The sequence below is a fragment of the Poecile atricapillus genome, chromosome 22 (assembly GCF_030490865.1).
Source record: "Poecile atricapillus isolate bPoeAtr1 chromosome 22, bPoeAtr1.hap1, whole genome shotgun sequence".
Lineage (NCBI taxonomy): Eukaryota > Metazoa > Chordata > Aves > Passeriformes > Paridae > Poecile > Poecile atricapillus.
In genome coordinates, this window is record NC_081270.1 from 6,288,732 (window position 1) to 6,310,369 (window position 21,638).

The following is a 21,638-nucleotide window of genomic DNA, read 5'->3' on the forward strand; positions in this document are numbered from 1 at the left end:
GGCTGTGAAAGTGGTGAACTCAACCCGTGCACCTCGCAGCCCTGGTGGGTACGAGCAGATTGGGCTCTGGAGGTTCCTTGTTGTGATTTTTCTTTACCTCCAACCCTGGTTATTGTGTGCTTGTGGCATCTCCTGCTCTGTGTCCGGTTTCTCGTATTTAAAATGCTTATTTAAACACGTTAGTGAGTGGCAACAGCGCTGGCTGCAGCTGATGAGTTCCATCCCAGTTCCATCCCAGCATCAACGATGCCACAAGGTCTTTCCTTGGATGAAACACCTCCTGTGTTATCCACCTTCCATGCAATTATTAAGCACTTCTGTGATATTTAATTACCAGTGGCGTGAGATATTCAGCCTGTCCCCTCAAACATGGTTAGTATTGGTATTTTTGTCTGTGAAAACGTTCCGTTTTAGAAAGCTATTTTTAAGAAAGCAAAGGCAAAAAGCCTTTAAAAGAAATAATCTTGCTTTAAAAACGCCACCGGGGGTACAAACAGCTCAGCAGAGTTTAGGGTGGCCAACTGGTGTGAGAGCAAAGATGTCCTCAGAGAAATTAAGGAAAAAAGCATATGACAGCCTGAAAAACTGCCATGCAAAGCCCCTCCAGATAATCCAGATAAACCAGCACAACCCACGTTTCCCTAGTGAGGATTCCAGAGAGGATAACACTCAAATCTGTGCCAGGACTGCTGGGACGCAGGGATGGGTGGGAAGGGCAGAGTGGCATTGCAGGGTGCTGCAAGGTTTGATTCAGGCACAGATCTCCAGTCAGCTCAGCCTGAGTCACGGGGGGAATGGGCAGTGTGGGGTAATCCAGTTTAAATCCCAAACAGGCAGGAGATATCGAAGTGGGCACGCAGCTTACGTGTGGGGAGTGAAATTCTCTGGGAAAAGGACTTGGGAAGGTGTTAGCAGTCCTGGCACGAGCTTCTGTGTCCAAAAAATGCAGCAGGGGTTGGAAACCTCAGTGAGTAAAGCTGAAAACTCTTTTGTGTCTGTTTTCTTATACCAAACAGATGGGAGAAAAGGGAGTCAGGACTAGTGTGAGGACACTGGGACAAACCCCTCTGGACACAGCTCCCATTTCTTGGATCCTGTACCACAGAGGTGCTGCTGACTGCAAGCAGAACACATTTATTTTGTGTTAGAAAACTCCAGTGTCATTTTTAAAGGCTGTCACAATATTGCATTAGTGGTACCACGAGCTCTGGAGGCTGTCCCTGTACCTGGACTGCAGCTCAGTGGGAAGTGCCCGTTTGGGGGCAGGTCCATTACCTGTTCCTCAAGCTTCTGCCTTTGGGGACGGTGCTCAGGGGTGGCAGGAGCCACCCTTTGGTGCTGTGGGAGCCACCCTTTGGTGCTGTGGGCATTGAATGGCTCTGTTCTCACAGGGCTTTAGCCAGATGAGGTATCAAGGGGTGGCTGTCCAGGCATGGACAGGGCTGTGTTGTGGTAGACAAGACCTGTGGGACTCCCAGATGGCCAAACCCAGACCTGGGAGCACCAGTTGTGCCTCCTGCAGGGCCACAGGGACCCCAGTGCACCTTCCTCAGCCTCACCGCTGTCTTGCTTCTCCCCCTGCTCACACTGGATGTTTCCATGGAATTTCTGAATCCCTGACCCTTCTCACCCTCCATCCCCAGGGCCTTCCCTCCTCCTCCTCTGCTTCTGTCCTGAATTACAACGAGCCCAGACACCCCTAGAGCCCGAAACAGTTCATTTCTGTCTCCAGGAGCAGGGACATGGAAGTGTGGGCTCACTCTGAGCCCTGTCCAGCCCTGCACACTCATCCTCGAGCCCCGGCACAGCCCAGGATGTTCCGACTTCTCCAGTTTCAGCTTCCACTGGAGCTGCTGAGTGCCGCAGTGCCGGGCTGCAGCCAGTACTGGGGACGCACAGCTGGACTGGGGATGCACAGCTGGACTGGGGATGCACATCTGGACTGGGGATGGACAGCTGGACTGGGGATGGACAGCTGGACTGGGGATGGACAGCTGGACTGGGAAATACACCTGGACTGGAGATGCACAGCTGGACTGGGGATGCACAGCTGGACTGGGGATGGACAGCTGGACTGGGGATGCACAGCTGGACTGGGGATGCACAGCTGGACTGGGAAATACACCTGTACTGGGGATGCACATCTGGACTGGGGATGGACAGCTGGACTGGGGATGCACAGCTGGACTGGGGATGCACAGCTGGACTGGGAAATACACCTGGACTGGGGATGCACAGCTGGACTAGGGATGTACACCTGTACTGGGGATGCACAGCTGGACTGGGACACACACCTGGACTGGGACACACACCAGAACTGCGGATATACACCAGAACAGGGGATGCACACCTGGACTGGGACACACCAGGACTGGGACGCACACCTGGACTGGGGATACACACCAGAACAGGGGATGCACACCTGGACTGGGGATACACACCAGAACTGGGGATACACACCTGGACTGGGGATGCACACCTGGACTGGGACACACCTGGACTGGGACACACACCTGGACTGGGACACACACCAGTACTGTAACACCCTGCCAGTGGTGGGGACTGTGTTTAATCTGGGTCTCCTACACCTGCATGCCCAGCTCTCCCTGCCTGTCCCACTGCACACAAGCTCTGGGAGTCTCAAAGCGAGCAGGAGACATGAGCATTTTACATCTCTATTTTCTCACCTGTAGTTTCGAGAGGGAACATCTTTTTGTTGTTTGGCTTTTGATGTGCTTTTTATTTTTTTATTTTTTTTTTTTCTGGGAAGAAAAAAACCCTGCCCTATAATTTCAAGGTTTTTAGCCTTAGAAATACTTTATTCAGGGTGTTTTGTTTTGTTTCATTTTTTTGCATTATTTCACAACACTTCAGTCCTACCACGGGTTATGCTCTTGTGCTGCACATTATCTTACATGATATCATGCAGGGGCTGGAAGGATCAGGTTGATAATTTTATTTTTAAAACCTGAACTGAGGCTTTTTGTTAGCACTGATTGAACAAACAAGCTTTCTTCCTACATCAAAGTATCTCCTGCTCTGGGTATAGTGAAAAGGGGTGACCCTCTGGGCAGTCCTTATGGGCATTGCCTCTCCTGATGCATTACAAAATGATATAAAATTAAATACAGAAAGTTCACAGCAACAATCTGGAGGTCTGAGAAGAAATCCTGAAATGGGAATTAGGGCACAGCCAAAAAGCAGCACTGCTTTTGTTTGAAAGTGTTTCTTTTTAACTTGTTTTGTTTTGTTTTTTGTGGGTTTTTTGTGGGGTTTTTTTTTTCCTTTGGTTGGTATATTTCTTCTCTGTTTTTTTGTTTTTGTTTTTTTTTTTTGTTGTTGTTTTATTTTGTTTTGTTTTATTTTCCAGCCTGATTCTGGCATTTCCAGAAGTGTGGAAATCCAAAATTCCTGCCAGATTCGATGAGATTTCCTGCATCTACCCACGGTGCTTTCCTAAACTCCTTCTCTGGGTAGCCGAGGCCGGTGGGTGCCGAGGGCAGCCCCATCCCCGCTGTGTCCTGAGTATGTGCAGCCTTGTGGATGAGCAGCTGCTGGATAAATCCTGCCTGGTCTGGCACAGCATCCACCCACTGCCGACCTGGATCCGTGGGGAGCATCCCTGCACTCAGCTCCCAAAAGGGGAGAGCTGAGCTGCCCTCCAGGAATGCTGCTCCTCCCTCCCAGCCCTGCTGTGTTGGGGAATAAATGGTTATTTTTCATTCCTTAAAGATAAATACTGTCCCAGGGATCAGGAGGCTGAAAGTGAAGTTCCCATCCTGTCCCCTTGCCATGTTCCAAGGGCAGGAAGACACGACTTTGTGTCTCAGCTTTGCCTCCCGAGTTGGAAAGGTCACGGCTGGCTATTCATGGCCCTTGGATTAAACTGTGGGACACAAATAGCTCACCCACCCTGGCCCCACCTTCCCCTCCCAAGTTCTGCCCCAGATTACGGGAAATGAATGCATGTTCCCCTCCTCTCGCTGCCCCTTTCCCTTTTCACTGTGGATATCCCTCCCTGTGTCACTGCCCCATGGAGAGGGGCTGTGGGGCTGCTGTGGGGTGTGCAGACCTGCCTGCTGGTCTTTGGGTAGCGGGGAGCAGCCAACCTGCACTGGAAAGAGTTTAATTATCCATGCAAAAGGCGTTGTTGCATGGGGGCGAGCCTTGCTGTGAATCTTGGGAGGCCTTTGAAGTTGTGATGGAGAGGAACTGAAGCCCAAGGGAACAGGGCTGCTCCCACTGACCCTTCCTCCCCACGCCTGCGCTACAAAGCCCCTGCCTAACGGAGATGGAGTAATTAGAGGGAGTAACCAGTGGGTTAACAATTAGTGAGGATGCTCAGAGCCCTCTTTGGTCCCCCACTGTCACCCCCAGGCTGGTTCCACCTCCCCACCATGAAGCTGGAGTGGGCTGAGGATGCACAGGCTCCCCCAGATAGCGTGAGCCCATCGGATGTGAGACCCCCAAGGTGCTCCCACACCCGTTTGTAGGGATGCAATCCATCCCTGCAGGAGCTCTGGGCACCAGCACAAGGCTTGGGAAGGGCAAATCAGCACTCAGTCTTCATAGATGATACAGATAAATATAGATATAGATAAATATAGATAGAGATAGATATATAGATATATAGATATAGACAGATGTAGATATAGATATAGATAGATATAAGTATAGATAGATATATAGATGGATATATAGATATAGATATAGATATATAGATGTATAGATATAGATATAGATATAGATATAGAAACAGATATAGATATATAGATAGATAAATAGATATAGATAGATAGATAGATAGATAGATAGATATCAATAAGTATATAGATATATCTAGATAAAGATATAGATGTATAGATACAGATATTGATATAGATATAGATATATAGATAAATAGAGATAGATAGATATCAATAAATATATAGATATAGATACAGATATAGATATATAGATAGAAAAATATAGATATACAGATAGAGAAATATAGATAGATAGATAGATAGATAGATAGATAGATAGATAGATAGATAGATATCAATAAATATATAGATATATCTAGATAAAGATATAGACATATAGATATAGATTAGATATAGATATAGATATAGATATATAGATATAGATGACCCAGATATCAATATAAATATAAGCTAGAGATGTACAGATACAGATATAGCCGTATGACAAGAGATCTATGGTCCCAAGAAAACACACATCCTCTGGATGCTAGTCCCAGTCTCAGCTCCCTCACTCATCCCAAGCAGAGTTTAGAATTTGGTAGATGTGGGTATGGAAATGGATGCAGAAATAGATCCAAAAGCAGAGGTACAGGTGTAAATCCAATATGCACATAGATGATACACTGATCCACACCCTCCTGCTCAGTCTGTGTCTGTGAGGCTGCAATGGTACTCATGCACCACTGCACCATGCAACTTTACTCAGCAAGAGGGTCTGCCTTACGTGAGGCCCCAGTTGTGCTGGGAAGCGACCTGCTCGCTCCTAGGTGCTTCCATTTGAACGGGCAATCAGGCTTGACAGCTTTTCCAGCAGGGTGAGAATTTCCCCTGACACCTCCTGGTGTTTTGGCTCAATACGCCCAGGCAAGGCCAAGGCGCGGAATAGGGAAATGACAAAATGGTGCTAAGGGAAACAAAATGGAGCTGAGGGTTTGAGACTGATACGTGCAGACAGTCCATAGCATCAAAGAGAATTGCCCAGCTGTAGGAGAGAGGTCTCCCAAGCATTTTCCAAAAAAATCTTTTGGCTGAAAGGGGTCCTTCGTGGTGGTCTCGCTCACTGTGCGGCATCAAAGGCAGGCTCAGAGCATCACGCCCAGAGCAGCAGCCGGGAGCTCACCTGCACTGAGCCCTTGTCACACGAGGTGTGGCAGGTTCCCTTTGGAGCTGGGCTGTAACCAGCTGGGTTTTGGGGGAGTGTTGGTGTCCCCCTAGCAGAGTGTGTCAGGGATCCAGTGCTCTGCCATGAGTTACAGGAGCTCTCGGACACACGGTGCCTTTGTGCTGTGCAATGCCAGCTGTGAGGGCTTAAAATGCAGGGATCTGTGCACTGGGCTGAAGTGAGGGGGTAAAAGGAATTTATCCTCTTCCTGCAAAGAGGGATCTGGCCATGGAGGGGATGCAAGCTGGTGTAGGCTGTCTGGGAACCAAAGCAACTGAAAGGAGAAGACTCCTTCAGGTGCTGGGGACATCTCTGTGAGACTGGGTGATGACCACACGCTCAGGGTGGTGGGATGGGGTGTAGCAAGCCAGCTCCAGGTCCCACACAGGGTTGGCAGACAAGTCTGGGCTACACCCCACTGTGTGCTCTCAGCGTCATTCCTGATGATGGATCCCAGTCCAGGCAGGCTCCTCCTGCTGCCTGCAGAGCAGTGGGAGGCAGCCACATCCATTGCTGAGCATCCCAGCGTGGGAAAGAGGGTGCAGAGACCACGGAGAGGGGGAGAGAGGGTCTGCAAAAGCTGTCCCCTCCCTGCAACCTGCCTGCTGAGGGTCACCGGGACTGTGCTCCTGCACTGTGAATAGGGAAACTCCCAAGCCTGGGCTCCTGCTGGGTGAATTACCCAGGGAAAATAGGCAGAAAATCTTCAGATTAACAATAACAAATAAAAATGGATTTGAGATCTCCGAGGTAATTACTCCGTGCTGAGGGCAAGGGGCCTCTTTAGCAGTGGGAGCAGCGCCGCGCAGGGAGTGGAGGGGCTTGGCCTGCTGTTGGGCCAATGGAACCACAGAAGAAACCCTGGAAATTCTTTCAAATTGTTCTGCTAACATTAATAAATGCCTCAAAAGCTCCTAATCTGCTCTGTCAGGAGCATAACGTCCGGGTGTTTCACAGCCAGCTCACGTCCCTGCTCCTCTCTCCCCCCTCTCCTTCCCTGCCTGGTAATAGTAAATGAAAGTGGCACCCGTTCCTCGGGCTGCAGGGACCAGTCTCACACTGAGCCCAGGCTCTGCCAGGACTGGAGCTGCTGTCCTGATATGCCCTGTCCCTGCTGTGACAAGCTGGTCCTGGCAAGGAGGCCACCGTGCCTCCTGAGCCCAGGGACCAGCCCAGCCCTGCTGCTGCAGAGGGATGCTGTGACAAGGTGCCTCCAGGTCCACTTTGCTGCTGCTCAAGGGTGAGGAAAAGGCAGCCAGCAAGGATGAAACCTCACTGTGTGGCTTCAGGATAAAGGGAATGGGGGAAAGCTGGAGGCACTGGGGGTCCCTGTGGGAGCCTGGTGCTCTTGGGGGGTGTTGAGGCATCAGAGTCCTGGTGCTCGCTGCACTCATTCCTGGCAGTTTCCCCCAAGCCTCCATCCCTCTGGATCTGCACCATGGAGCTGGGGCTTGGGCTCCTTCCCCAGGTGCTGAGCAGCTGGGGGTTATCAGGCAAGGCAAGGCTCTCCTCTGCCTGATGCTGTGGGATCTGGGTGTGGGGCTCAGATGGCTCAGAGGCAGCAGTGCCACCGCATCCTGCTTTCCTCCACAGGTTTCCACAGGAAGCTTCTGAGCACATTGGAAGGCATCCTCGCCTCTCCCCCCACGCAATCTGCTCCCCTCTTCCTGCAGTTTGCCTCTGTCTCCTCTTTAAGCTGGGCTCCAGGTGGTGGCAAGGATTTGGAGGGCTTGGCTTTGATGGACTTCTCCAGTGGGGTGTCAGCCAGGACCATGGGGAGTCTCTTTGTGCTGGAGCTGGGCACTGCAGTGTGCAATTACAGCAGCTGCTGGAGTGCAGACTTCAAACCAGTGATGCTGGGAGGCAGCTGAGCCCAAAGGGCTTCCAGAGGAGAAGTGTCCAAGCCAGGGAATGGTGCTCCAGTTGCATCAGTCTTGGCCCACGGTGGGACTGGTGGAAAACCTGATGCTGGGAGTTTGTTTCCACAACCATTCCTTGCTTTGCATTGCCTCCAACCTGCTGTTTGCAGTCTCCTCTCCTCCAAAAGGTCACTGCTCTCAGTGCTGGGGCCAGGACCCAACTCTATCCTGAACCACCAGCTCTGGGGAGCATCTCTTGTTGCTATCCCCAAACTCCATATCCATATCCATATCCATATCCATATCCATATCTATATCCATATCCAGCCAGGCAGTCCCTGGTGAAAGATTGATGGGTGAAGGGCATTTTCATGGAAGTGGCACGTGGAGAGGGCTTCTTCATGGTGGCTCTGTTCCTCCCTCCTTGGGGACGGGGACAAAGCTTTCTAACTCAGCTTTTGCTCCTGTGTTTTCCAGTGAACTTGCTAGACACGTCAACAATCCTGGGAGACTGGGGCTGGATGACTTATCCCTCGCATGGGGTAAGTATGAAGTGACTTTTTGGCACGGGGGGACCCCAGTGGGATGGGTCAGCACGGGTCGCTGTGGCAGGGGTCAGGGGATGGATAGGGAATGGACACCTCAGCTCCAAGGCAGTGCTGATGAGGCAAACAGACCACATCTGTTGGGAAAATGACAGCCTGACAGACTGGCAGAGGGATACAGCTCTTCTGGAAGTGCCATTTAACCCTCCATGTCCCCTGGTAGGGAGCAGGCTGTCACCAGGCCCTGAACTTTGATGGGATTCAAGAGTGGGACACACTAAGAAACATCTCATTCCTCACTGCACTGGGTGAGCACCAGGGGAAACATCCCCAAATGACCAGGAAGCTCCCAACCCCCTGTAATCCGAGGAATTTCTGTGGGAACTGGGCAAGGGGGGCAGGGGAGCCTTCCCTGGGGATAACATCTTACAGGAATGGGCATGCAAACTCACAGCCCTGCGTGTCCAGGAGGGATGGTGTGGTGGTGACCCCCACGTGCTCCTGCCTCCTTCCATCCCCACTGCCTGCATCCTTTCCACACACTCCCTTCACTTCCATTTCCACCCCCAGGTTTGCCCAGGTTTTTTAGCTTTCTGGAAATAGTGAGTTTCAGATGTCAGGGTGACCTGGCTGGGAGGATTTTGCTCATTCATTTAGTGAACAGAAACAATCCCATAAATACCCACAGGACCAACTGCAAGGCACAGTGGGGCTTTCTGCAGGCACAAAACGTGCAAAATTGGGGTGCCTACCTGGCTGTTGCTGCTGTGTTGATTTTTCATGTCCATTCTTTTTCATCCTCTCTCTGAACTAAACGGTCCTAATCTTTTCAATTCCACCTCCCACAGAAATCTTCCCAGGCCTCTAATAATTTTCATTGATCTGTTGCTTGAGACTTTCAGTCCCAGCACTGCTTGAGCAGGAGTGATCAGAACACTGAATTCATAATAATACCAACGATCAGATTTCTATCGGACTTTATCATATATGTAAATACATTAAATCGTTAACTGGGCTCTAATTTTAGCAGTTAGTTGTTGCAATGATGAGTATCCTGGGAATGTAAGAGATTGAGAGGTACAAGGTCAGAGGGGACCGCGGAACTAATGTGATGTGATCTCCTGCATAAATACGGGCCTTCAGACCTGTCAATTCATTCAGCTCTCAGAGCAGCCCAGCTTTGAGGAAAAAACATCCTTGGCTGCAAAATTGCTGGTGCTGGTAAATCCTCCAGGTCCTGTGGCGATGCTGTTAACGGGCCCCTGTTAAAAACTGATTGCTGTGAGGGTTTGCCTGGCTCTGGTCTCCAGCCAGGGGACCTTCCTCTGCCTCTGCCTGGATGAGGCAGATGCTGTCCTCCTCGTGGCTGCCCTTGGCTGTCACTGCTGTCCTGTCACTAATCAGCTGTCATCTCATCCCAGCCCTGCTGCCAAATCCTGGCATCCTGCAGGAGCCTGACACACATCCATGGAATCAGGGGCCAGGGGTTCCTCAGCTTCCCTGCAAGGGAGAATGTTTCTGGGATTTTCTGGGAGTCAGGGATGTTTCTCCATTGCTCACAGACTGCCCAGGACTCTCCTGGATGACCCCCGTGCTCCCTGGCAGGAATGCAGGTGGGATCCACTGCACCACTGATGTCACTTGGGTGAGGATGGACCCACCTGAGCCAGCTGTGCTGGGCAGGGCCTTGCACTCCCAAAGCAGACAAAAAGCTTGAGGAGCCTACAGGAGCCTCATCCCACCACACCAGGGACTTCCCTGGCCAGCTGAGGTGCAGCATCCTGTGCTGGACATTCACAAATTCAGGGATGAATCCAGAGCCCTGACCTGTCTGCACAGCCAGGGCAAAGCTGGATGGGTACCACTTGCAAAGTGATGTTTTCATCACCCCTGTGGGCAAGGTGAGCTGGTCTCACTGGAAGGTTCCTCCCTCTCTGGGCTTGTCCTGGCCAGCAGGAGCAGAGGAGCAGGAGCTGGGGGCAGTGGGCACGGAGAGGGTCAGCAGTGCCGAGGGCCCCGGGGAGTGTCAGGCCATCAGGGAGCCACGCCTGGCCTGTTTTGACATTTTCTCTTGCCAGACAATTAACTGAGGGGTAATTGGCTGTAATTGCTGCTCAGGGGTTTAATTGCATCGCCCCCCTCACCTCCACCCCAGAGACACGTGCAGGAAGCGGAAGGGTCACCGGGAGCATCCCTGTCCCGCAGGCTGCGGTTCCTCTCAATTATAACTTCAAAGGGCTCCCAGGAGCTTTGCAGCTCGCTCCTTTCCCAGAACAATTCCCTTTGCATTGAAAATTAAACTCTTATCAGTGCGGTCAACCCTTTCCCTTGCCATGCCTCCCGTATCCCAGTTCTCCCCAGCAGAACACCCCAGTGCCCCAGTGCCCTTCTCTCCCTTCTCCTTGCTCAGCACGTGACCTGCTGGATCAGAGGGAGCCTGATCAGCCCCCTTGCAAATTGCCTTTCTACTCACTAATTAAAACACTGATGAGATAAGTCAACATATTATTAATAATTATTGTATCGTCTGCTTTGATTTACAAAGTCAAACAGGAAATGATTTTGTTCAGACACAGGGTATCTAAGGAGCTTGAATGATGCCTTGCAAAAGCTAATTAGAATGGGAGCACCTTGAGTGCTGGAGGAATGCCCCCCATGCTGCCCATGACCTCCTCATCCACCCCCACCAGCATTTTCTGTGGTGGTCCCACAGTTTCCCCCTTGCTGCAGGGGCTGGGGCCAGCCCAGAGAGCTGCTGGGCTTTGCCACCCAGGCAGCTGCCCCAGCATCTGTCACAGAGTCACGGGATGTCCTGAGCTGGAAGGACCCACAAGGGTCATCGAGTCCAACTGCTGGCCCTGTACAACCCCCAGCAATCCCACCTGGCATGCTCCATGTTGGCTTTGTGGGTGGCAACCAGGAAAGACCTTCAGAGGGGTTTGGAGCTCCTCATCCCTGCCCATTGCTCCTCAGAAAGGGACATCCTGAGGCCCCTGGGCACAATTAGCTGAGTGTGCCCCTCCTTCATCCTGCAATGCCCAGAGAGAGCACTGTCAGAGGCACCAGATCTGAAAGCACAGCCACAGCCACAGCATGGTCTGCCAGCAGGATTTGTGCACCAGGAATGGGGATTTCAGCCCTAGGACTGAGCTATTTGTAGGAGACTTTTTTTGCCTGGGTCTGGTCCTGCAGCCAGCAACCAGTTCATGGCTGGGATGAGCTCTCAGGGAGCAGGGTCTCCCTTTGCCCCAAGCCCACTCTGTAAAACCCCATCCCCAGCTGAGCTGTGCTGTGTCCTTGCTATTCCAACCCCCTTCAGGTTCATCCCTTCTTCCCAGAGCATCAAGAGATATTGGGGGCTCTCTCATGCCTAGGCCATGTCTCTTCTCTCCCTCACTTTGATGTTCTTGCTGTATTTCTTGGGTTTCTCTTCCAAGCTGGAGCCTCTACCTGGATCCAGGAATACCAGCAAGTTACAGCTCAAGCTGTGGTGAAATTAATTTTCTTTGGGGGAAAAAAAAAAGAAGTGTAGGAACAGAACATTGGAAAATAAAGATTTAGACTGGTAATTGAGATAAAAGCTCATCTCCCAGTGCTTGTTCAGTAAACGCTGGGTTATTGCTAATTCCCCAGATGCTGGTCACTACCAGGAGTTAATCACCTGCAGTGAAGCTCAGGGTAGTTAACTGCCTGACAAATCCCTCCTTAGCCACAGCAGTGACTGATTTCATGGGGATTATCTCCATTAAAGCCTCCCATCTAATGATTTATAGCTGCAATAACAGCCTTCTCTTTTTTTCCCTCTCCCAGTGACAATGGTGCGAGGAGGTGCCATGGCAAGCTGGGAAGGAAAGTGCTGGATGTCTCAGTGGCCACAAAAGCTTTGCTATGCCAGGCAGAGCTGGCATCCCTCCTGGAAGCTGTCCCAGGGCTGGGGACACTCGTTCCTTTGCACTTTAAGGATGGTGGGAAGCTGGGCTGCTGCCCCAGGGGGACACAATCTGTCCTCTGCTCCTCCTCCTCCTCCTCTGCTGTGCCACACAGGCCCTGGGAGACTTATAAGACCTTACTCAGATATCTGGTGTTTGCATCTCCTGCCTTTCATAATCTGGCAAATTTTTTTTATAACTGGTGTTGACTTTAATTTAAACTATTAGGCAAACTCCTGAATGCAGATGCAATCACATCCTCCCCCAGTGCGTGCGCTCACCACGTTAATTATGATGTCCTCATTTCCATCTCGCTGGGGGATCTTATCACACTGGTGGGTCCGAGCTGAGCTTTGGTTCATAAAACTGCTGCAACCCCCTGAACTGAGAGCCAGCAGTGCCTGGGGCGTGCACGGTGCCTGTGCTCCTGAACCAGTGGTGCCCCTATCACAGACATCCCCTCCTGCTCTGCCTGGGATGGAGGTGAAGCAGAAAAACCCCTCCAGTCATGGGGATTCCTGATGCAGATCCTTTCTTCTCCCTTCTGGTACCTAAAAGGGCCTACAGGAAGGTTGGAGAGGGACTTTTTGCAAGGTTAGGCAGTGATAGAATAAGCTTTAAGCTGAAGGAGGGTATATTTGGGTTGGATACTGGGAAAAAAATTCTTCCCTGTGAGGGTGGGGAGGCCCTGGCACAGAGAAGCTGTGGCTGCCCCATCCCTGGAAGTGTCCAAGGCCAGGCTGGACAGGGCTTGGAGCAGCCTGGGATAGTGAAAGGTGTCTCTGCCAACCCAAACCATTCTTGGATTCTGTGATCCCAAATGCCCTGCAACTCCTGGGACCTGGCAGGGCCCACGGGGCCTTGGTTGCCCTGTGAATCTGTGGCATCTGAGCCAGGAGCTCAGGTAGCCTTGCCCCATCCTCAGAGCACCTTCCCTGCAGGCCCAGTGTGGTGTTTTGGGCTGGGATCCTGAGGCACCTGGGGCACAACTGACAGAACTTTCACAAATGTAAAACTCTCCTAATTCACCCCCGGGGGTGGAGGTGTGGCTGTTGCTGGCTGGTGCTTGGAGGTGGGCATTTTTATCTCCTGCTCTGCCAACAGGGAGCCTGCTGCCAGCCCTGGCGCTGCCGCGGCCTGCGGGACATGGCAGCAGCGAGCTCCATCTCCTCCGCCAGATTTGGGCGAGGATTGAATGCCTGGAGACCAAAACCAGCCAGATGAGCTGGAGCCAAAGCATTTTGATGCACACAAAAACCTCATCTTTCCCTTGCCAGCCCCTCGCGGAGAGCGCTGAGGCCACGGGCAAGGCCAAGGGGAGCTGGCTGCGCACCCTGGGCACATCCTGGGCACAAACCCTGCTCGCCCCGTGCGTCTCCTCCTGTGCACAGCTCGGCTCCTCTTCCCCCGGGAAACTCAGCAGGGGAACGACAGGAAACAGATGTTGTGTTAATTTGTGCTCGATTAATTTCGACAGCGGCTCCCAGCCCCTGGGAAGCGCCGCAGCAGCCGCAGCAGCCGGAGCACAAGTGGGTGTGGGGCCAGGGCTGGGTGGTTCCAGGTGCTGCACACAATTCCAGCACCCCAAGCAGCAGGACAGTGTCCTGGGTGGCCCAGCACCCTCGGCAGGCTGTTCCCTGGGCTTGGGAAGCTGAGGGGCTCTGCCCTCATCCCTCCAGCCAAGCACACCCAGGGCCTGGCCCCCCTTCCATGTTGTCCACCGGAGTGCAGCACATGTTCCCAGTGATCCCAGGACAAACCTGGGCATTTCTGGAATTCAGAAAGCAGTTTTTTAAAATGCATCATGAAACATTTTTCTTCCCTGGGAATGGTTTGACTTCAACCCCCTTTGCCAGCATATTCCCCTTAAAATGAACTTCCACTGTAGTTTGCACCTGGAGCTGCTGCCTTTTCCAGGTTGCTTTAAGCTCTTCAGTACAGAGAAGCAGAGTTTTCTCCTAAATGCAGGAGAAAACTGGAGATGCTGGAGAAAGCTGAAGATGTTCATGACTGCAGGGACTGCTCTGATCACCCTCAGACGAGCAGAAGGCACCACAACACCTCCCCAGGCGCAGCAGGTCAGGGAGGTCAGACGAGGAAGGGCATTCCCATCTGAGAGGGGAGAAGGGAGTGGGCTGTCTTACAGGTATCACTGATACCTCTTTCCTGTCTCTCTCATGCTCTGGAGGCATGCTGCCCTCTCCTAGCTGTGCCCTGTCCCTGCACAGCTGGCAGTCACACAGCGAGGCTTTGTCCCAGGGATCCTTGTCAGCTCCCACATCTCTGGGGTGAAGGCTGCAGGCTCTCCTCCTTTGACCTGAGCATCCTTCTCCCGAGCCTGCTGTTGGTTTTGTGTCTAATGGAACACAAGAAAACACCATTTTCACCCTGTCAGAGCAAGCCTAGAGGTTTATTTTAATGTGCTTATAATGCTGCCTGAAATATTTGTTTTCCTGCTCTGTGCAGCACGGCTGGGGATTTACTTGTCTTCCCCAAGCCCCACAGACAGCTGGGTACACACAGGTGCCGAGGTGGGGGCTGCTCCCTGCCAGCTTCCAGGCAGAGCCAGGACCCTGGGAAGGTGCAGGAGGGGGATGCTGAGGCTGAGGAAGGTGGTGATGATTTGGAAGGCAGAGGAGTAGGAGTGCCAGTGCCTTCCCCAGTTTCTGCAGCATCTGAGGCTGTCCCTCACAGCTGGAATTGGGCACGGTGTGGGACTTCAAAGCCTGTTTCTAAGTCTGGGGAAAAGCCAGATGGTTTGAAGTTCTCCTCTGCTCCTCTTCCTCCTCCCCTTCTCTCCTATGAATTCGGGGGTCCCAGACCTGTCCATGGGGGTGTCATTGGAGCACCTGGTTTGAGCAGAAATGTGAGCTGAAGAGGCAGTGGGAAGCCCCCAGAGCAGTGAAAGCCTGGTGAGGCATTTGGTGAGAGTGGAGAGGGAGATGCGAGGCAAGGCTGAGCCCCCAGAAGTGTCACGTAGCCACCAACAGCTGAGTTCTACTTGTCCCTCACCCATGGAACTCACACCCAAAATATCCCTACTTCTTCTCCCTTCTTATCACTTAAATCCACTTAGCAACCTTCCCCTGTGTGACACCCATGTCCCTGTCCCTCTAAACTCACCCAGACCATCCTCCATTGCAATCCTGCTCAGGATCTCCTCCCCAGGTTCACCCTGCAGCCACAGCTACATGGAATTTTCACCCCTTTTTCAAGCCATGAAGGTCCCAGCTCCCAGAGCCAGCCCTGATCCAGCGTCTCAGCTGGGTTGGGCACTGAGGAGCCACTCTGGCATCACCTTGCAGGGAGGGAGGGACCTCTGAGCCCCCATGGCTCAACATTTCTTGCTGACAGTCCTGTGCTCAGTACGTGCTTCCCCTTCACCTTCTTCTCTCCACCCTGGAGCTCCTTCTCCAGATGGAAAGCGCCCAGTTTAGTTTGTGCACGGACAGAGCACAAGACAGCGAGATCCAGGTGAGCACAACACAGGTGCTTCCTGCTGCTGCTGCTGGAAATGACAGGCTGAGCACCAAGAAAAGGGACTCGCAGTGACCTGGAGGGTTGGGAGCCCTCCCAAACACACATCTGCCAGGACCTCAGCAGGTGTCCTTGTCTGCAAGCAGGGCTGCACGTCCCACAGTGCTGCAGCCGGGTGTCACCACCCAAATTAGTGCAGTTAACGAGGGCTCCTCGTTTCCCTTTGCCCTGTGGCAGCGTTTCCCCTTGCCCATGCAGGCACAGGAGCAGAGGGGTGGGAGACAGCACACGCTCCTGCATGCTCCCTGCTCCCCCAGGTGTTGGGAACATCTGGAGTGACCCCTTTTCTCTGTCCTGCAGTGGGATTCCATCAATGAAATGGATGAGTTTTTCAGCCCCATCCACACCTACCAGGTGTGTAACGTCATGACCCCCAACCAGAACAACTGGCTCCGCACCAACTGGGTCCAGCGGGACGGGGCGCGGCGCGTCTACGCCGAGATCAAATTCACGCTGAGGGACTGTAACAGCATGCCAGGTGTGCTGGGCACCTGCAAGGAGACCTTCAACCTCTACTACATGGAGTCTGACCGGGATCTGGGCACCAGCACCCGGGAGAGCCAGTTCCTGAAGATCGACACGATCGCAGCAGATGAGAGCTTCACCAACGTGGACCTGGGCGTGCGGCGCCTGAAGCTGAACACGGAGGTGCGGGGTGTGGGGCCGCTGAGCAAGAGGGGGTTCTACCTGGCCTTCCAGGACATCGGGGCCTGCATTGCCATCGTCTCGGTGCGGGTGTACTACAAGAAGTGCCCGGCTACGGTGAGGAACCTGGCGTCCTTCTCCGAGGCGGTGACCGGGGCGGACTCGTCCTCCTTGGTGGAAGTGCGGGGAGAGTGCGTGGGCCATTCGGAGGAGAGGGACACCCCCAAAATGTACTGCAGTGCCGAGGGAGAGTGGCTGGTGCCCATTGGGAAGTGTGTGTGCAGTGCTGGCTATGAAGAGCAGCGCGATTCCTGCATGGGTGAGTCCCTACTTCTTGCCTGCAGTGCCTGCAAGGGGAGGGGTGGCTGCAAGGGGCTCTTGTCTCTTTGGGGAAGGGCTGAAGACAGCAGCCTGCTCACAGAAACTGGGACAGGCATTCTCTGTGGAGGTCCAGGGCTGTCCATGCCTTTGCTGGCTGGCTTCATGCTTCCAAAATGTGTGGCTGGTACCACTGACAAACTCCCTGGGAGTTCCTGTGGCTCTGACAGGGGCACAGGGCATGGCTTTAGGATGGGGACAGGCTGGCATCAGATAAGAGGCTGCTCTGGCTCCATCTTTCTGTGCCATGGATCACTGGCCCAGAGACCCCAGCTCAGTGCCCCCAGCAGCTGAGATCCCAGATGTGCTCCAGCAAGGCGCTCCCTGGCCTCTCCAAAACACCCACCGCTGGAAGGGGTTTAAAAGGGAGGAAAGCAAAGCCAAAACCACTGAGCTTTCACGGAACAAGGTCGTTGTGGCCATCCCTCACCTCCCAGGGCTGCTGCACAGCCCCTCGTCCGGGGGTGTGGGGAGCCTTCCCAGGGGCCCTCAGTGCCACTGGGCAGCTTGGAGCTGCCGACTGAACAAACTGAGATAAGGAAATGGGGTGACCAGCAGCAGGCACAGGGATGTGTGTATACAGAGCACAGGCTCCCCAGGAGAGCCCTCCACACTGATTTGTTTGCTCTCTGTTTCTTCGTGGGACGTGTTGAGGGGGAGCAGCACAAATACGAGTGCGGGGCCTTTGTTTGAGCTTCGTGGCAACGTCAAGTGGAGAATTTGTCTTAGGGAGACTCGACTCAAGGTTAGGATGTCCGACACCAGACTGGAGTGGATCCAGGGGCTGCTGGGACCCACGCTGGCTCCTGCAGGTCTCCAGCTACAGAGTGGGAAGGATGGGCAGAATAAATGCTTTTATGTGAAACTCTGCCTGTCTTTGACAGTCGATTTGAAAGTTGCCCTGGGATAGATCTAATGACTCAGAAAAGGTCTTCCATCGTGTCAAAGAGTGGGTGCAAGGTGTATGTGGGGCCACAAACTGCAGGAGGGGGCACTGGCATGGGCTGCAAATTGGCTCAAACAGACCAAACAGCCCTTCCTTGTGCTCCCCTCCAGCAGCCCTGTACTGCACACTCTGCCCCAAGACATCCCCACCCCAAAGGCAGGAGGCTGAGCAAGGCTGTGATGCTGGTGCTGGGCTCTGCCTGCCTCATTTTCCTGTGATTCCTTGGATGGGTTTGTTCTCTTCTGGTGCTGGGCTCTGCCTGCCTCGTTTTCCTGTGATTCCTTGGATGGGTTTGTTCTCTCCTGGTGCTGGGCTCTGCCTGCCTCATTTTCATGTGGTTCCTTGGATGGGTTTGCTCTCTCCTGGCACTGAAGCCGTGGCAGAGCCCCTTTTCTGCCCTCCTGCCCATTTCTGGTGGAATTGCTCCTGCCACAGGCAGGACGAAGCGTGGTCCAGCACGTGTCCCCAGGAGGTCCTGCAGATGGACTCAGACACAGCAACACTCTCTGGTATCTCCAAGCCTTGTGGCATCAGAAACAGGACAGAAATGTCACTGGAATTCCTCTGACCTCTGTTATGTCACCCTCCTGCCTTCCCTGCTCCATTTTTCTGGCTCCAGCCCAGCTTGATGACCCGACATGGAGTGAACAGGAGCATCACCTCCTCTCCTGCATCTCCTTTGGTGGGGCAGCAGGACATTTATTTACACAGGAAGGCAAACAGATGCAAATCTCTGATCTTGTGCCTGATTGGGGCAGAGTTCATTTTTCAGGCTGAAAAGCGCCTTTTGGGGATGATTTATAAGCCCAGAGGATCTGCTGGAGTTGGAAATTAGCCGTTTTAATTGTCAGGTGGACAAAAGCGGGATTCCAGTGGCTGTCACCCCAGCAATTTTTCATTCTCGGTCACAGGGATGAGATGATATAAATCACTCCTTGTGGCCCTAATAATCTTTCTATAAATATCAGGGAAATTCATTTTTTTGCTTGGGGAGAGGAGGTGTGCAGGGGGAGAAATTAGAGCAGATACTTTGCCTCTATGGCAGTGTTTAAAATATGATTCCAAATTAATTTCCTTCTGCCTTTCACAGCCGGACGCCTTATTTGTCAAAGCTAAAGATATTTGAACAGTGGAGGTTTCTCCCCCTCCTCTTCAACATTCATTTTTCTAAGGGCCTGCCAGAGTGATGGAAGACAGCTCAGGAAACCAGACCATGGCCAGAGCTGTTCCCAGCCCTTCAGAGGAGAAGTAAGGCAGTGCCACAGACCTGGGAAGGAAGGGGTGAGGTTGGACATGGTGGAAGATGTGTAGGAACACCAGGAACTTCTTTGCCTCTCATCCCCATTACAGAACTGTAGAATCCCAAACTGGTTTGGGTTGAAAGGGATGTAAAAGCTTATCCTATTCCACCCTCTGCCATGGGCAGGGACAGCTTCCACTTGACCAGGTTGCTCCAAGCCCCATCCAACCTGGCCTTGCAGACTTGCAGAGATGGGGCTCTGCTGTCACCCATCCTGTTGGATCCTCTTTTGGGGCAGGGGGTGGTGGCTGGGGTCTCTGACAGGAAGATCCACACATTTCACCTTGCTTTGATGTCCTGCTGTTTGCCATAAAGATGTGAGGGGCAGTTTCCATGGGATTGAGGGGGTCAGATCTCAGCCCAGGGGCTCTGGGATCAGGACCATCGCTGGTCTGGCATCCAGTGTGTCCCAGCCCCCCACACCAGACATTTGTCCCCATATCTGTGCCCAATGCCTTTGCCAGATTCCTCTTCAGAGAGCCCCCTTCTCCAGCTGGGACTGGGCCCATGTGCTACAGCACCTTTCTGGGAGGAAATGGGATTTGAGCTGGAATTCCTACCTCTGTTGATGGAGTCTGCCAGCTCCTAACATTCACAGCATTTAGTCCTACACCATCTTGTTCCACAGACACCCCAAGGATAAAACCCCTCCTGGCACAGCACAGCCCACTTGTTTTTCTGTTTTCAAGGTTCTGAAGGACTTTTCTTCCCTCACCCACAGCCCTGGACTGCTCTTTCCTCCTTGAAATGCAACAGTCCACACACATGGCACGTTAACATCTCTTACACACAGCAAATAGCAACTGCTCTGCTTAAACAGCAGAATAAGCAAGAGCAGGAGGGAAAAGGATCTGTCCTGGCAATTTATCAGATAAGGAGACAATCAGCATAATTCACCTTATTGATATGCAGCTGTTGTGCAGGACAAATAGAGACCCATTTCAATAAGGTCAGTGCAATTAGAGGGATGGGAAAGGGGAGCCTGGTTGTGCTTCTGTGGGCAGGGAAGGGCACATAATCCACCTCCCCAAAGTCTGGGAGCTGGGACATGAGTACCCTGTCCTGTGTGTGGATGGATGATGGATGGATGGATGGATGGATGGATGGATGGATGGATGGATGGATGGATGGATGGATGGAGAGGTGGACAGGATGCTCAGGCAGGTGGGGACAGTGGCTCTTCAACCACATCCCTCCTACCAGCCCTGCTCAGCCCCTCTTTGGGGAGATTGCCAGGCTCCTGAGCCACCAAGACTTCGGGTGCTGGTGGTGGTCCTTGGTGGACAGACCTTGGTCCTTGCACCGTGTAAATCCATGGTCTTTGCATCAGGGTCCCCCTTTTGAGTCAAGTCTGAATTATTTCTTGGGCTGCATCTCTCACCAAACTTCAAGTTGGGCTAAAATCTGTTCAGCTGCTCACAAGTTGTACACGCAGAGGGAGCTGGTTTGGAGCACCAGCAGCAGTGCCATGGCTATGGATCATGGTGCTGCTCTCTGGGACTGGCACAAACCCATCCAGCCATCCCCAGGAGCACAGACTCTCCCAGGAAGGGTTTTTGTTAATAAACAAGAGGAAAAGAGGGCAGACCCTCTTCCCTGTAGTCAGAGTGGGTGGACGAGCCTTTGGCAGAAATGCCTCTCCCAAAGAGCTCCCACAGAGCTTCTTTGTTGAATATCCATGGCTTTCAGGAGCCTTTCAGACATTTCTGGCTGAAGTTTGGGAGCAGGCATCTTATCCTCTGGGTGTTCTGCTTGCTCTGGCTGCTTTCCCTCTGCTGCTCTTGGGAGCTTCAGTTTGGCTGCTCCCTTTAGATGGAAAACAGTGATGAGGGAGCAGAAATCCCGAATTCCTGCACATGAGGATGGGTGTTTGTAGCCTGAGAACAGCCACCAAACACAGGTCTGCTGAGCAAGGATCTGGCCCTGGGTTAGACTTTACCCAGCTCTGCTTCAACAACAAAATTACTTTTTTCCTCTGGACAAGAGTAGAAAGAGACACTACCACTGCTGGGATCCTTTCCCCTCCAGCCCCCAAAATGAAGGAGAGGTGGGAATAGACAAAGGACTGCTGAGCTCTCTCGTGCCTCCTGTGGGACACAGCTGGTGGAAATGGACCTGGAGAGTCTGGTTAGCAATCTGGAAGCCAGTTAATTTTTTCCAGTTGGTGGGATTCATGCTGATGAACCAATCAGCAGATTTAATGTACCTTAAACCTTCCTTGTGGGCAACTTTAATCGAGCAATTAAAGCACGGCGGCATTGCTAATTAAGAGGAGAAAATACCCAGCTTGGTAATTATGTGCTTGTGAATACAGTTTTGTATCCATGGACGTTTATGAAGAAAGTCCCACAGCTGGTGGGGCAGAGGGGGGAGCAGAGCTGTGTGAGAGGAAGGGAAACCCCATCCAGCAATGACATGTCATCCATAGACTGGAAATACCCAAAGCCCTGGAAATACCTGGGGAAAAACATCCCAGGTGAAGCCACTGGCTGGGGCTTGGAGCAGCCTGGTCTGGTGGAAGGTGTCCCTGCCACAGGTGGGATGAGATGGGCTTTAAGGTCCCTTCCCATCCAAACCATTTGGTGATTCCAT

At 52.6% G+C, this 21,638-nt stretch overlaps 1 protein-coding gene across 1 annotated transcript in view; it reads left to right on the forward strand.

The window, feature by feature from the left end:
* The window catches only part of EPHA8 (EPH receptor A8), a 50,515-nt gene that overhangs the window by 4,726 nt on the left and 24,151 nt on the right, over positions 1 to 21,638 (forward strand). The window contains exons 2-3 of the mRNA XM_058854990.1: positions 8,244 to 8,308; positions 16,078 to 16,741. Of these exons, the coding sequence (XP_058710973.1) occupies positions 8,244 to 8,308; positions 16,078 to 16,741 (729 nt within the window). The remainder of the gene's footprint in view (positions 1 to 8,243; positions 8,309 to 16,077; positions 16,742 to 21,638) is intronic.